Source organism: Chenopodium album, chromosome 12, assembly GCF_948465745.1.
Source record: "Chenopodium album chromosome 12, dcCheAlbu1.1, whole genome shotgun sequence".
Lineage (NCBI taxonomy): Eukaryota > Viridiplantae > Streptophyta > Magnoliopsida > Caryophyllales > Amaranthaceae > Chenopodium > Chenopodium album.
Genome location: NC_137845.1, coordinates 3,800,344 through 3,817,933, shown reverse-complemented (window position 1 = coordinate 3,817,933; position 17,590 = coordinate 3,800,344). Strand labels below are relative to the sequence as shown.

At 31.5% G+C, this 17,590-nt stretch overlaps 1 protein-coding gene across 1 annotated transcript; it reads left to right on the top strand.

Moving 5' to 3' along the window:
* Positions 1-2,139: 2,139 nt before the first annotated feature.
* LOC145570080 (uncharacterized) lies at positions 2,140-5,304 on the top strand. The gene is made up of 2 exons (XM_081629074.1): positions 2,140-3,867; positions 4,428-5,304. The coding sequence occupies exons 1-2, from the start codon at positions 2,594-2,596 to the stop codon at positions 4,669-4,671; spliced, it is 1,518 nt and encodes a 505-aa protein (XP_081485200.1). The 5' UTR covers positions 2,140-2,593; the 3' UTR covers positions 4,672-5,304.
* The last annotated feature ends 12,286 nt before the right edge of the window (positions 5,305-17,590 follow it).

Genomic DNA, 17,590 nt, shown 5'->3' with positions numbered 1-17,590 from the left:
AAACCGCCGTTTGTATTTTATACCAACAAATTATGCACATACATACACTTCAATTGGTAACTCATGTATGACTAGATCCATGCATGGCTAATTCCGTCTTTATTGTGATAACCTTTGACGAGTTATTACAACATAATCTAGTTAACCGATTATGAAGACATGCACTTATACTATCTTTGTCTAGAAATAATAATGAATAATCATGTATACTCTTAGTTATCTCATTTTCAAATTTTATTTCAATGATTTGGAATTGATTTTTCTAATTAGAAAAATATAATAAAATTAAAAGATCAAACATAGGCCCATATATTTTTTTTTTACTTGAGCTTGTTGGTATGTACTCCATTATATATGTTTGATATGAACACAATAATTATTAGAAGAAACAAAAAAAAAATAAAAAAAAATAAAAGGAGGGAAGGTGGAAAATAGGTATACCCCAAAAGAAACTTGAGATGTATGAATCTTAATATCTATTTTCTTTTTTGTGTCTTGCTTGCAACTTTTTTTTTTTTTTTTATGAGAAGTTGTGTAAAGTAATAAAAGGCTGAAAAATCTCTAGAGTTTATTTTTTTTGGCTTCAATGCCTTGGTATCCTCTCCCATCTCTAACCTCCTTATGTGTAAAATGATTAACATCATTAATACTTTGTTATTCAAACGTAATTTTGCTAATCAAAACTTATTTAAATAAGGATCTTGCTAACGAACGCCCTGGGGCTTTAGATAAACATTTAAAATGTTACCTAAATTGATATTAATTTGGGAAAGTATGACAAAATCACACGTCGATCGGTGTAATTAATGTTAATTTTAATTTAATCTTTCTAATTTTAGTTAGCTTATCCAACGCCCTCGGAATGTTCATTAGCTTTTGCCTATAAATAAAGGGGAAAACTGCAAGATATATTTTATGGAGTACAATTGCTTATTACTTAGTATAAAATATGATTCAATCTTAAATTTGTTGAATGGGATTATTGACTTTTACTAATGTATTAACTTATTTATATTAAATAGAGTTGCAATATACATAAATTTTCGTACGTTAATATATTTGAAAAAATATAGTTATGTGAGATCTTGTTGTAAGCGTTTTAACTAATGTATACATATATTTTTTAACGCTCAATTTTTTTGATTAAATAAAAGTATTGAAATGTATATATTCGCAATTTAAATTATAACTTAGGTACAAATTAAAGTTAATTGGAACAATCTTTAAGGGATAAACAAAATATAATAAATTTATTGTAAAGTAATAAGTTTAAGAGAACATAACTACAAAGAAGTCTAATAGCAATTTCAAAGAAAAAAATGGAGTAGGTAATTTTAGGCCACCTTTTTTAGCAACAAAATTTGTGAATTTGAGCATTCATATTAGCACTTGATAGCTACTCCACCAATCTTGCATTTGATTTTTCCAAATATACTTATTAACAAATAGTACAAATACAATTAATTTGACAAACAAGTCAATAAAATCATAAAATATACGGAGTATATATGTAACAACAATGATTAAGTAGAACCATCAAATATTGTTCCAAAACAATTTTCAAGAAGCACTACAATATTGAGTGTATTTAATAGAGATGTTTTACCTTAATTTTTACCTTGAATAAGATCCCTAATCCACCCTCCTCTTCATCTTAAGAACCTAACCTGTGTAGTTATGCAGATTCATCTAAAAAGGTGTCGATTTACTATAATCGTTCTTACTTAAAAAGAAAAGACACTTCTTAAAAAATTTAAAAAAAAAAAAAAGACATGTGTAACTTGGTAGATTCATCTACTACGTATTAAAGTTGTTGATTCATTAAAATTGTTCTTACAATAAAAAAAAAAAAAAAAAAAAAAAAAAAAAACAATATAAAAAATACACCCATACACTTTACCAGTTTGCCTATGCTGTACGGTATGGTCGGTATCAAAATACGGAGTACAAAACCTTATACACATCCTTCTACGTACTCCGTAGACAACACTTTGTCCTTTTTTTCATTTAATCATTTATTTACTTACGTAATTAATTTAAATAATTTATTCCCCTTTATATTTTATTCTTCGAAGATTTTTATTTATTTCGTCTGTATGTTTGATATACCCGGATACCCCCCTATAAATACCACTCAAAGATTCCTCTCTCACTCCAAAGTGTTCATAAATAAAAATTAAATTAAAAAGAGAAAGATCCTCTCTCTCTCTTCCCTTTCACTCTCTCGCCGGGAAATTCTCACCGACTTTTACCTTTCGCCGACTTTCCATCTTCTTCTCTCCTCTCAAACTCAAAAATCATAAATTAATTTCAAACAATTCAAATCTCAATTTTAATCTCATATTTTAATTTTATTTTCGATTTGTGAACCGCATTGAACTGCGTTTTTCGATCCGATTTTCCTGGCTTAACTAATGATTAAAGTGCCAGCATAATTTTTTAATTTTTATCGATAATCTTACTCTTTAATTTTGTATATTATTCCGATTTTTCTTTCTCAAATTTATTTGATTTTTAAGTTTTTTTTTTTTTTTTTTTTTTAATCAGCTTGATAAATATTGTTATTGGTTGAGAGAGAAAATTTACGGCGGAGATGGCGGTGGCGACGCCATATCTGCAATTTCCACACTCACCGAGAAAACTAACATCATCAAACGACGCCGTTTTGCTATTCCGATCTACCTTTCTCGGAACGACGTCGTCTTCTTCAAAAATATACAGAACACGTTCTTTTGAGTTCAAACCAAAACAGAGACCTTCTCTTCCTACAATCCGTCGAGCTTGTAGCGCAAACTTCGATACATTTTCCGACGAAGATTTCTCCCGGAAAATCCAGGAATTAGCCAAAAGTTTTCAAATCTCCGACGAAAATTTCGCCGAATCTCAAACAAATTTTAATTTAAACGATGATGAAGAAGATGACGAAAAATCGTTGTTGAAATCGCCATTAATGGAGATCCAAAGCGTCGAAATGAAGGCGAAAAGCTTAGATCTACCTCTATCTCTTCGGATGATTAAGAGGAAGAAGAAGCAATTGGAGGATAGTTTGATACAAGCTGGAGAATCAGCTTATTGTTCGGTGAAAACAGCGTTTTCATCAATGGTGTTTATCATTAGAGAGCTCCATAGTTATACTCTTCAGATGAGAGAGATTTTGTATTTTGAAGATTTACAAGGTATTTTAGGGAGAGTTCAGAGTGAAATGCATGCTTCATTTGTATGGCTATTCCAACAAGTATTCTCTCATACTCCTACTTTAATGGTGTATGTCATGATATTGCTTGCGAATTTCACTGTTCACTCTACGTCTACCTCCGCCGCCATTGCCGTTTCTCCTCCGGCTCCGGTTGCCACCGTGGAGGAGAGAGAATTCAGCGGCGGCGGTAGTCGTTTCGAGTTTGACGGTCTTACGACAAAGAGTTTTACAGTTGGTTCATCTTCTAAGACGACAGCGGTTGGCGGGAACAATGGTGGTGGGAATACCGTGAGGCCGGTAGGGAGTGGGATGGACGGTGATAGTTGGATGAATAACAATTCGGGGATTGTACACCGTCCGATTGTTCCTGATGGCGTGTCCTCCTCCGTGAGTACGCGGGAGGACACGCGGCGGAACGAGGATGAGACTTGGAATAGGATTGTTGATGAAGCTTCAAGAATGCAGAGTGGATTGAGAGATGAGTCTCTTGATAATGAGACTATGCAGATGTTTGTTTCTCCGGTTTTGGCCAAAATTGAAGCCGATGATTATGTCGATTACTTCAAAACTGAGCTTCATTATCAGAGTATTGTTGCTCAAGACCCTACTAATGCTTTGATCTTGGCCAATTATGCTCAGTTTCTCTATCTCGTTGTTCATGACTTTGACAGGTAAAAATTCTAATCCCTCTAGTATGTTCGGATTTGATTTACTATTTCTTGATTTAGATATGTTTTGTTTAATTTGTTTGTTCTTTAGTCAAATTCGACGATGGCATGTACAACAACATAGCGTAGATTAGTGGAAATTTCACGGTAGTAGAACAATGTTAAAAGTTAAAACGTCAGCTAATTGTGAGGTTTTTGTGTGAATCGACGTGATTAAGTCATGGTAATTCATTACTTTGGTGTGATGATTGTATTGATGAATGTAAAGTGTTTGAATTTTGTACCAAGTGTTTTATATACAATTACAAAAGTTATAATTGTAGTGTGAAAGTAGGGTACAAAAGTAGAAATAATTTGTCGCATACTATATACGGCTGGAAAAAAAACCAACTTTATTATGGTATGAATTGGTATCTATGTATGATAAAAGGTTAAATTTGAATGAATGTGGACATAAAAGTAGCTTGGTTTCTTATTTAAATGTTTGCAACAAAATCTGTACAGTACTAAATTGAACTAGTAAAATAACAAATGTGCACATTTTTGGTGTTTGTTTGTAACAGAGCTGAGGAATACTTCAAAAGGGCTACAAAGGTGGAGCCAAAAGATGCCGATGCACATAACAGATATGCACATTTCTTGTGGCAAGTAAGGAACGACTTATGGGCTGCTGAAGAGACCTTCTTAGAGGCTATTTCTGCTGATCCTGGTAACTCTTTCTATGCTGGTAGTTATGCCAGTTTCCTGTGGAACACCGGCGGTGAGGACACATGTTTTCCTCTCGATGATGAAACCCTCGACGAGTAGAAAACAGTAGATAAAATCACGATTGGGTTGAACTTGGAAAAATAAAGGACGAGGGGGATAGTAAATTAGTAATAGTAAGAGGTATAGGCACAACACAATGTGTAGATTTACATTCGAACATCTTTTGGAAGCTTCTAGAGCGGACTGTGTTGGGTTTGTTTGACCTCGTTACAGTAGTAGTGGGCGATAGTAAGGTGATCGCATTGCCTAGGCGCCCACCATTTATTGACATGATTGAAATTCCTCCATTTGGTAACTAATGTTCATTTGGAAGGTGATAAAAGTTGTTGGAAGAATTGAGAGGAAGAAGAGAGAAAATATGGGTGAACAATTGCAAATGGCGAAAAAGTTGGGATATAAACATGCGACATAAAGATGGCAATCGTCAGTGTTCGAAGAAACTCTAGCCTCAGAGTAAAAAGAGGGCCAATTTTTAATGCACATAAACCTTTTCCTTTAGACATCATATATGTTCAATAGTGGACATGTAACTAGATTTTCTTTTGTTTTTGTTCATAGGATACTATATGTAATGACATAATATTCTGCTAATCAGAAACAATGTTAATTAATTACGAAGTTGTATAATAAAATAGAGAAATTGAATAAATAGTAAAAAAAGGAGTTTTGGAACATGGGAACTATATGCTCTATAAGAGAATTGTCTTTTTTTTTTTTTTTTGACACATGAATTGTCTCTTAATTTTATGCTTTTGTTTTGGACTTTGCTTTTAATTAATGCTTAGTGGCGTGGTTTGATTTTTCGTATGGCAACTTGCAATTTGTTTGATAGCTCTAGTTTTGTGATATTTTGTAATTTGTACTTGGTTATTAGTTGAAAGAACACTACACTATAGTCCTGTCAAAACTTTGTAAAAAAAAAAGGGAAAAAAAAAAATAGTCCTGTCAAAGAAAAAAAAAAAAAAAAAGTACACTATGACTATACTACTATTCCACAAGTTGAACTTTCATTTTGACTTGTAGTACTTGACGCCTCGAGAAACCCGTGATTGAAGGGATCTTTTTGTAACTTGATTGGTGTTACCCGTGTATAATTTTATTTGGGAGATGCAAATTTTTTCAGTAGTATAGAAACATTTAGTTTTCTTTTTTAATTCTTCGATATATGTATATGTATATGCAAGTATTTTTGAAAGGCAAATTTTGAGGGTATACATAGATAATTAGATACATAGTTGAGTGTCATGGTTATGGAATATGGAGTAGAAGGTACAAAGGACAAATTATTGTGTAAAATTGGTTAATACTATACACTAATATTGCTTTGAGGAAGTAAGAGATAGCTCAAGTTCTTAGAGTTTTCCTATTAATTTCAGAAAATTCTAAGATTGATTCTCATCACCTATCTTTGTTGCTCTTTAAACACCAAAATAATAAAAATAAAATCTTAAAGCTCAATTATTTTTTACATAGTATTTGTAACATACATAGTCTCTCAATTACCTATGTATTATTGATACTTCTATTATCAAAAAAATTACTCCGAGATGTTACTTATAACAAGTGTCATTGTAGAGTCACGCCCATAAATTAGAAAATGCATTAATGCTTATTTGGTTAAATGAGTAAATACCTTTAAAGATAAGGGTAGGCGTAAAATTGATTTATCAAATGTGTAGGCATAGAGCCATAGAGTACTTTCTACAAATTTGGTATGGAACGTTGAAATTTTCAAAATATTGGTAAATAGTTAAATACAAGTCACAATCTTGTAGAATTAGCAAACCTAGCTTATAGAATATATCCTTATAATCCGTCCATGTACACAATTGTTATTGACATTTGACAACACCACACCATAGAGCTAGTACTTACTTCAATCAAGCCCTATTCAACGCTAATATGCTATAGATTGTCGATTACGGAGTAATATTTTCATACTTCGACTCTTGATGTAATTCATTTAAGCTTGGAACATTCGAAAAAATTTTGATAGTTTTAAGATTTTTCTCGTGAGATTGATTGGTTCATCAATATGCGGCTTATTCTCCTTTACCTAAAAAAAATAGTCAGTCAATTAGTTGCGTGTATTGCTAGATCAATATCACTATCTCACCAATGCTCCACAGAAGTAGGATGCTACTCTTATATGTTTCTCTTGGCAAAATCACACTTAAATTCAACCAAAAAAAATCTGAAACAAGCATGTTATTGGAGCATGATTAGTCGAAAATTTTGACAGTATTAATTGTGATTGAGACCTTAATTGTTTGGAGGTTTAATCTTGTCTAATCAAAATTTTTTTTACATAAAATTATTATTATTGGTAGTAAAATGTGACAGGGACTATTTTGAGGTTGTCAAGTTGTACATGGAATTTGGTGGCAGTAAAATACACACTATACTACTGTTGTTATTATTATCTCTTAGCTGTCTCTTAGCTTATCGCATCCAATAATACTAGAGTTCTTGTATAAAATCGAACAAGAAGAATTATTTAATTGATATAATATACAAACTAGTTGTTGCCGTAATTGTTACCTATTTAAGTACTGCTCAATCGATTATAGTAGGAGTAACAAATCAAGAAGATACACTTCGTTTAAATTAAACTACGGGTAATCAACAAGTTAGTTAGAATTAGGGGTGTCAATTTAGATGATCGGATCAGGTCTGATATGGTCGGGTTGGGTCAATTTTTAAAGTTAAGTCATATTAAATTGTTATGTCCATGCAATTTAAAATCTAAATCGGATATTTTTCGGATCGAATCGGGTATTCTTTTGACACCTCTAGTTGGAATTGACAAAATAATAGAACACGTAATATAATCAAGCTACAAGTATAAAGTAAGGGCCTGTTTTGATTGACTGAACTGAGCTGAACTGAACTGAACTAAACTCATTAGAGCTGAGCTGAACTGAATTGAACTGAAATGAATATTTTATAAGAGAAGGAAATTATGAGCTGAATTAAACTGAACTGAACTTATTAGAGCTGAACTGAACTTATTAGAGCTGAATTGAAACTGAACTGAACTTATTAGAGCTGAACTGAACTGAACTTATTAAAGGTGAACTGAAACTGAACTGAACTGAACTGAAATGAAATGAAAATAATCGTATCAAAACAGGCCCTTAGTTATACTATATTTTGTGAGGGAAAGTAAACCATAGTACTTAAAAAAAAAAAAAAATGCGCCAACGAGAGAACGATGCGTTATCACGTGTCACCATTCTTCCTCCATGCTTGATTGCTACCGTTTTCTCTCCTCTTTATTTTATTTGACTTGTTAGTGAGTCAAACGTACATTGGATTATCTTAGTATAAGGTCAGTTGTTATCGTTGATGTCATAAATACACCAACGAGGTTGTGAAAAAAGAATATGTGTTTCGTATTTGATTTCGAGTTTTGAAGTATCTAGCACTTTGAGAGCCACAGAATAGAATTATATTGTTATTAGTACAACTCAAATTCTTATACATGGTTGATCACACCGTGTGACCAACCATAATGGGAATTACTTTGTTAGTGTTATTGCAGTTACTTCATCAGTATTCTAGAGGTTATTCGATCAGTATTATAGGGATTACTCAGTCAGTATTACAGGGCTAACTCTCATTTTTTACAGCCAGCCACCACATAGTGTGGCCAACCCACACAAAACGGACTGTTAATACAATAGAAGTAGCAAGATTTTTCTATCTTTTTTAGTTTTTTACAATCACAATTCTTATTAACTATGGTTCTATAGTTATATAAGGGAGGGCATGTTCACTTCAGCTTAATTTAAGTTCAGTTCAGTTCCAATCAGTTCAGTTCAGTTCAGTTCAGTTCCAATCAGTTCAGTTCAGCTCCAATCAGTTCAGTTCATGTCAGTTCAGTTCAGCTCCAATCACTTCAGTTCAGCTCATTTCAGTAAATGTGAACAGACCCTAAGGGATGGGGCTCTCCCTTATTCATTTGTTGATCCCCACTTTAAGGGTACGGTGTGAACAAATGTGGATTGAATATACTTGTATTAGTTCAATCACAAATCTTTATCCCTACAATAGTAAGATGAGATTAATTGCAAATGAAAAAAAAAACATAAGTTCAATAAAAAAATATTTTAATTTTATTATAAATAGTTTTAATTATTAAAATTAAGCTGAAAAGAACATGACCTAAGTCATATAAAAAAGACCGAAATTTATAAGGGAATTTTTCCTCATAAAAGGAGGGTTCAAATGTGATTTTAGTAATTAAAAATGAATATTTAAGTGCAAAAATAAGGTTAAATTAGGTTATAATCACTTTTATTTAGTTTGATTTGGCTAAATATTGAGAAATTAACTTTTGCACTAAAAAGGGTAAAAATGGAATTTTAAAAAACAAAGAAATTATTTATAAAATATACAAAAATAATTTAGTAATATTTATAATATATTGAAAATTTAAGTAAATGGCATACATTGTTTTGGAAAAAATTTTGAAGCATAAAATGTTACTTCCTTTATTTCAAAATGTTAGTCCCATTTACATATATCGCAGATATCTTTAATCTCACGCTAATAAAAATTATAAAAATTAGATATTAATAATGTACTCATCGAGATGAATAAAATTATATGATTATGTTTGTTCTTATACATAGAGAGAAATTTAGTTCACTCTAATTTTTAATAGTTAAAGATTTTCAATGGGATTAACATTATAAAATGGAAAGAGTATAGTAGAAAAAAGAAAATTTTGGAAACATTAAAAGTCATTTAATTAACTTTTCTCAAAAAAAAAAAAAAAAGAAACATATACTTTGTACAATATTCGATTAGAAATGCCTGTAAAAAAATATTGTTAATGAAATTGGGTTTGCAAAAAAAAAAAAAAAACCCCATTTAGGCCACGGTTGGATCCAAAACTGCGGCCCATAGAATAATAACATAACAGTGTTATGCAAGGGATATGCAATTATGCAGATATCTAGTACTCCCTCTGTTTTTTTTTCATTTGTATCAATTTAATTAGTATGTTTACCGAGATACAACTTTAACCATTAATATCTTTTATTGTCTATTAGTAAAAACTATAACAAAAATTATATTATGAAACTACACATTATGACTAATCTAATGATATATAATAACATTTTTTTATTTTATGGAGGTGAAAAAATTAAGTCAACCGTGGTATGTAAATAGTGCAAAAATCAAAGTGATACATTTAAAAAAAACGGAGGGAGTATTTACAAAGAGAAAATCTAAAGTATCACAAAATCTTACTGTAAACAATACACCAAACAGTGTTAAATGCTTTTGTTAATTCTATTTTTCACAATTGTTTCCGTAAATTGCTAAATGTCCCTCGTATTTTTATCATTAACGTCCATATTTTAGGGTGGACACGTCATTTCTCAAAATGATAAAAACTAGGACCATGATTTTATATGTGGCCAAAGTCACTTTATTTTAATTGGTATTATATATTAGTTAATCATAAGGAGCCATTTGGTTGGGGTTAATCATCAAGGGGAATGGGAATCAACTGCCCTCATTCCCTTTGTTGTTGTTTGTTAGACCATTTTTCCCATTCCTTTTACCCTTTTCATTCCCCCAAATCCCTCTAACTTCATTCCCCACCCTACCTAGGTATTTCCATTCCCATTCCCTACCCACCTTCACACCACCACATCACCACCTTCACACCTACCAACACCATTGGAAAACCAACCCACCTTCATACCTGACCACCGCCGCCCCTACCCTGACCACCGCTGCCCCTCCCCCGACCCTCGCCACCCTCCCCTCCCTCGCAAAAACATCTCATAGCCCCCACAAAACCCTAGGGTTTCGAGGGTGGTGGGAGGGCTGGGCGACGGTTTTACGGGGATAGGGAGGGGTTTCTAGGGTTTTGTGGGGGCTGTGGGATGTTTTTGCGGGGGAGGGGAGATGTGTGAGGGCGCGAGGAGCTGCGGTGAGGGGCGGGGGAGGTGCGGCGGTGGTCGGCGAGTGGTGGAGGAGGCGAGGCGGTGGTCGGCGAGTGGTGGAGGAGGCGCGGCGAGTGATGGAGTGGCTGGGTGGTGGCTGGAAATTGTGGGAAGTGAAGCAATGTGGTGGTGGTGTGGTGGTTGGATTGGTGGTTGTGTTTCCTTTGTTATTCAAAACAAACAACACACCAAATTTGGGGGATTTTTACTCCATTCCGATTCTTTACCTTTGTTTATTCCATTCCGATTACCCTCTGCGCACCAAACGACCCCTAAATATGTATATAAGTAGATATACTAAATGTGTTGATAATTGATTATTGTCGAATAAGTTGCATTGTGTGTGCCATTGTGATCATGGGGCATTATACAAAAAAGCCATCCATGGTATTGGGTTTGCTCACTTGGAGCTCCATCGAATAGACCCGGATGCATGGTGCCGTAGTTCCTGGAGGGAGTGAGACCGGGGCGGATTCACGAACGTAGCTACCTACTAGGGGACCTGTTGCTCCTTTTTCTACTGTGATACCTTGGACATTGAGATGAGAAAAGACGTTGGCTTTCCCCTAGCTTAGTCGAAGTCTAACTGTCTAGGCAAAACCAGAATTCCAACAATGCTAAGCTAGTAGGGTTTCCGATATGATCCTCTTGGATAGGAAAGCCTAGATAAGCTATCCAATCAGTAGACAGGCCATTTCTGCCAGAAAATGGGTTTAGGACGTACCTTTCCTACCTCCTTCGATAAGGAAAGTATCCTCTTCTTCAAGGTTTTGCTAAATAGCTTTTGTGAATTCCTTGAATTTAAAGCTTCAAAAACTGTGAATGTATGACAATGTACCAAATAATTTTCTGAAATTTCACTTGGAGATCACTTAGCATGGGTACAACTTATTGTATAATAGAAATTATCACATTTTATTTATATACTCACATATTTAACATTTAATACTTAGTAAAGTAGAGGACACGTCATCAAATCAAGAAAGATAGGTATTGTGAAAAGGGTACAATTAGACAATTAGTTATGGAAGAATATCATGGTTATTAACTGAAATAAGGAAAAATATCAGGTAAAATTGAAACAAATTAATTGAGATTTAAATAGATTAGATATTTCATTAATTGAGAGTATTAATTTTTTTTTTAATAATATAAGAAATCTTAAACACCTTTTGCATGTCCTTCATTGCAATAACTCTTGATATTGAAAACATTTAATTATGCTTAATTAATTAGCAACATAAGGCGCATGTTTTTAACATAAATTTCCAACTTAATAATTAGAAACGTTACATAAATAATGAGCTTTTAAAATGCTTAGGGATATTATTTTATCAAAATCCTTCTAGATATATATTAGAAAGCATTGCATATGTATGTCAATTATCGAAACAAAGGCTATCATGTACCTGAGTGTACTAACAAAAATTGCTTTGAGTGCACCTAGAGTTTAGAAAAATAGAAATAGGGTGTGCATTGAATATTTCAAAAAAAAAAGAAGAAGAAAAAAATTAAACATGATACATTTCAACATTATAGATTTAAAACTTCATGTAAGGCCGACCCTGTTTAGTTTGCTTGATTTTTACTAATTGATTTTTATTTTATTTTATTAATTGAGTTATTATCTATTTATTAGTGTGATTAGAAGTTCTGATCACACAAAATAAGTTCAGATAAGTTATAATATTAATAAGGTATGCTTAAGTTTCATTTACAACTAAAAACAGTTCTCATAAGTTGCCTTTAAAAAAAAGAAAAAAAGTTCTCTTAAGTTCTAATAAGTCTAGATTTGTGAAAGTCACGTGGATAGAATGCACCTTTAATTATAGCTTAATTTATTTTCAAGAAGGCCATTAAATTTTTCAAAATTATAGCAAGAAAAATAATTGATCAATTACCTCCTTAATTTTTTTTTTCTTCTATATATATTTTTCTTGCAAGGAACATGATGAGTGCAGTAAGTTGATGACAGATAATCACCAACCATTGGTCTAACTTCTGTATAAAAGATCAATGAGTATCACAAACTTACTACAACCCTAAAAATTAGCTTTTCAACCTTGATTTTCCCCTTCCTTCAATCTTGCACCTTAGGAACTTGTCTTTTGGGAAAAAAAAAAAAATCATCATTTTAAGTTTGGTTTCTCTAAAGTCTAAATCAAAATCTTTAACAACAATTTTCATATGCATGATGGGAAATGAAGGAGAGTTATGGAGAAGCATTTTTTAGACTCATCTATTTTTCCTAATTTTTAATTTTCCGCATTATTCTTCTGGTTTTACTCAAAGTAAATTAAAAATAAGAACAACCACCACCACCATCACTGACGATATGACCAACACCATATCACTAATCCAAAATCATGATTGCCCTAGTATGAATCCTAATTTTTCGTGCGGTGTTGGGAACCCATCTATATACGAAGAGGAGCTTTCCTTCGCCTCCCAAGGCAGGATATATGAAAAAAATAACAAAAGGACTTATGTGAGAAGTAAATGGAATAGTGATGACAATAGGTTTGTGCCAATTTCTTTTTGTTAGTCAATACATTTTTTTTTTTTTTTGAAAACAAAAAAAATAACTGAATGTATTTTCTTTTTGTAATTTCTTCTTTGATTATTTACGTTTTAAAATAAAGACTTATTGAATAGGTGAATAGAATATTCATATACCTTCTTAATGTTAAATTAATAATATTTATTTTATTATGATGAAGAAAATGATTGTTGCTTGTTTTTGTACGTGATTTTTGTAACGAAGCCTTCTCATGAGCTTGTTATCGACAAATGAAAAAAAAAGTTGGGATTCAATTGGACTGAAGATGAAGGGGAAAGTAGGGAAGCAATGTCGTGAACGGTGGTTTAACCATTTACGACCATTTCTCAAGGTAATTAATTTAACGATTGTAGGTTTATTTTATTATTTATTTATTTTTATTTTATATATATATATATATATATATATATATATATATATATATATATATATATATATATATATATATATATATATATATATATATATATATATTTTATTTTTTAAAAAGACTCATATTTTTTCACTTAGTTTTTATCGTATCTTAGATATTTATTGTACATTTGCCTATTTACATAGTTTATTATCTTTATAGTCAAAAGCACTTTAGTTTTATTAACTATAACAAGAGCTCTCATTAACCATTTTCTCCATTTTGGGTAAATTAACAATGGTCCTTTTATTTTTTTCTTCAGATCTTGAGGAAAAGGAAATAATCAAGAAAGTTATTAATTTTTAATTAAAATATCAGATATAAAAGTAGCAAAATAATAAAACGCATTAAAATCATTTGGGTCAACGCCTTTTAATACTATTCTGATACACAATTATTTCTTTTCATATAAGGCCCTGTTCACATCACCTTAAAAAAAAATAATATTCAGTAAAAATAATTTCGGTTCAGTAAAAATAAGTTCAGTTCAGCAAAAATAATTTAAGTTTAGTAAAAATAATTTTAGTTCAGCAAAATTAGTTTCACTTCATTAAAAATAATTTAAGTCAGCAAAAATAATTTCAGTTCAGTAAAAATAATTTCAGTTCAACAAAAATAAGGTGAAGTGAACGAGGCCTAATTCAACCCTTGTATATAATGTGTTTTGCTCCCCCCACCTCACCCTCCGCAAAAAAAAAGGTTGCTATAATCTCTTCAATTCGTGTCTTCTTTGTTTCTCTGCCACCCTTATGTCATTTACAATATTTTTTTTAGAAAAATATATAAGCATTAGATATATACTTGTATATTTTTAAATTTAAATAGAATAATAGATTCCAAAAGAAAGGAAAGAAAAAAAAAACACAAATTTTAATTACTTCATTTTTTCTGTTTCAAAGTAGATGACACATTTTAACCATATTTACAAATTTACTTTGACTAACTTTTGTGATATATATATATATATATATATATATATAAGCATAGTCATGGGATCTTGTTAGATATATTTAGGGCCTGTTCTGTTTGACTGAACTGAACTGAACTGAGCTGAACTGAACTGAACTTATTAATTAGTGATTTTTAACTACGGATTAGTGGTCTTTGATTATATATTACTATACCTATGTGTATATACAAATGTACTATTTCATATGACATAATTATAAAATTTATAATATAATTATAAATTTATGGAAAATATATTAAAAACTTGAAACCTCTAAATATTTTAAACACATATACTATTTAATTTCAGATATGGGAGTCAGTTCAGAGGAATGCCGAGGTAATGGAGGAGCTTGGTGGACAAGAAGAAGACGAAGAACTAACTGACTATGAAAATTAGTTTAAGTTGTGTAGTACTCTAATTTTCTCAATAAGATTAACAATAGAAATGTGTATCAAAAAAATAGAACCATTTGAACAATGAATTGTATCGATATTATTATTATTATTATTATTATTATTATTATTATTATTAATTATTGTTATTATTATTATTATTATAATTAATTATTGATTATTATTATTAGTATTATTGTTATTATTATTATTATTATTTATTCATGATTATTATTATTATTTATTGATAATAATAACAATTATTATTATTATTATTATTATTATTATTTGTTGCGTCGTTGTAATAAGAGCTTAAAAGAATGAAATTTGGCTTTATATCATTAGCAATATCATTAGACATAAGAGCTGAACTGAACTGAACTGAATTTCAACGGAAGAGAACAGGCCCTTAATGTGTACAAAGTATTTTCAAAACATCAATTTTTATAATTTAAATTATTGATAATTAGAGATATTTATAAATTAATTTTTGAATTGACACATGTGATAAATGAAACATAACGGAAAAAATATTTGATAATAACAACGAGCGCATATGAAAATTTAAGTGTAACTTTCTTCCTATACAATTTTTTTTTTGTATGAAATAATAGAAGGATGCTTGGGACGAAAAAGAAGACGAGATCTTGGTGGAATATCATAAGATATATGGCAATCAATGGGCAAAGATCTCTCAGTTTATTCAAGGAAGAACAGATAATGCTATCAAGAATCATTTCAATGCTGCCAAAAGTAAGCTTTTTATGAACAAGTATAGTCACAAAGCCGGAAATCAACCATTTCCTGTTTTACAAGATTACTTAAGAAGCCTGTTTGAACGCAACACCACCTCCTCCTCCATTGCCCCCTTGGCCGCCTCGCTTAGCTCGGCATCCTTACGTACCTTTCCAAATATTGTTGAAAGCTCAAACGCACACCAATTTCAGGATGTTGCTTCATCCAATGAGTCTTCGCCATCAACCGTAGTAAGCTCAAGCCATGATGACGAGTTTATCAACAACGTCTGCCAATATGTTGATCAAATGAAGGAGAGTTTTGATTGGATGGAAGATGTGTAGTATTACTCAGCTTAAAGAAGGAAGACAATTATGGAGATTACAATGATGAATTTGAATGACTAATGTCTTAATTACAATGATGAATTTCTGTAAGTTAGTTGACAATTGCTTTATTTTTGTTGTTAATTTTATGTTACTCCTTTAATCATACCATAGTTATGTTTTGCATTAATAGAATTCTCCTTTCAAGTTAATTGAAATTGTCAAGAAGGCTGATATAAGATTTTTTTATTTATTATATTATTATTTTTTTTTTCTTTGCGATTTAAAAATCACAATGTATCCTTATAAATTTTAAAATTATTCGGACATCTCTATCCACCAAATGTTTCAATTCACATATTCTTTGCATACTATTTTTTTTTTCTTTGCATACTATTTTGTCCAATTCACATACCCCATATTCTATCAACAGATGCTTTGCTCTCTTCTCCACTACTTTCGTCCCTCCAAAAAAAATCACCTAAACAGTTGTATATGCCACATGGTACAACACCCTTCCATTCCACCACATCTCTACTTCCAACTCCATAAATGTAATAATTGGGTTAATAAAGAAAAAATTTATGTAACTCCATAAACTCAAAGCAAGAATTTTGCATCAAAATAAACTCAAAGCAAGAAAACCTTCATGTGAAATATTCAGAAGTAATAGGAGCCTTATTAGAGCACTCACAACAATGATCATTTTTTTGTTTTTTCATTCTCTATCTACCCACTTTCTCTCTCCTTCAATCTTATTTTCTCATAAGCATTTTTGGTGGTCGTATTTTATCCCACCAATGATCAAAATAATTTTACTCATCATTTCTCTCCTACTTTTTTCAATACCCCACAAACATTAATTCTCTCTCTTACACATCACAGTATTCATATTTAATAATTTTTTGATTAATGAATTTCAACATTGGCCCACTAGTACTATTCATGTAAAATTTTGCTCATAATATGAGCATTTTAACTTATGCTCATTGATGAGATGAAGCATTTTATACCTTTTGCTCACCAAAATGCTCATGAGCATATTTTTGCTCACTGTCATGAGTGCTTTTACATCTGAATTTTTCACATACACAGAACACATTCATATTTCTATGTGATCAAATGGCATAATCAGCCTCTGCAAAAACTTATCCAATAGAGTACCTCTCATTCTTCATTGTTCTCAAAATACGACATCAAGATTTCTATCTCGGTATCGAAAACTACAGGAGACTGTATTGGCAAGTTCCAACAGTGAACAGAGCCTAAAAGAAAAATTCGACAAAGAAAAATATAAATTCAAAATTGTACCATCTATGTTGCAAATTTACAGAACGAACACACCATTTCAATACAAGGAACCTCATCACTCAAGATTGCCCGCAATGTGACGAACAAGCTTCTACTAGCTTCATTGTATCATATTGATCGATCATAGCGATGTAACTATTGCAGGCAACTTGTGCTTTCTGGGAAGGGTCTGCTGATCCATTAAGAAGCACCCTGCAGGTGATAAAACTACCAGTGGATTGGGATAGACTTGGATTTTCCAATAGGACTATAGCTTTCAGAGTTTCACCACACTCTTTTCAATTCGTTTGCTAAATACTTCATA

Coding starts and splice junctions, on each gene's coding strand:
- LOC145570080 (XM_081629074.1), top strand. CDS start 2,594: ATGGCGGTGGCGACGCCATATCTGCAATTTCCACACTCACCGAGAAAA. Junction 3,868..4,427: donor GTTGTTCATGACTTTGACAG/GTAAAAATTCTA, acceptor TGTTTGTAACAG/AGCTGAGGAATACTTCAAAA.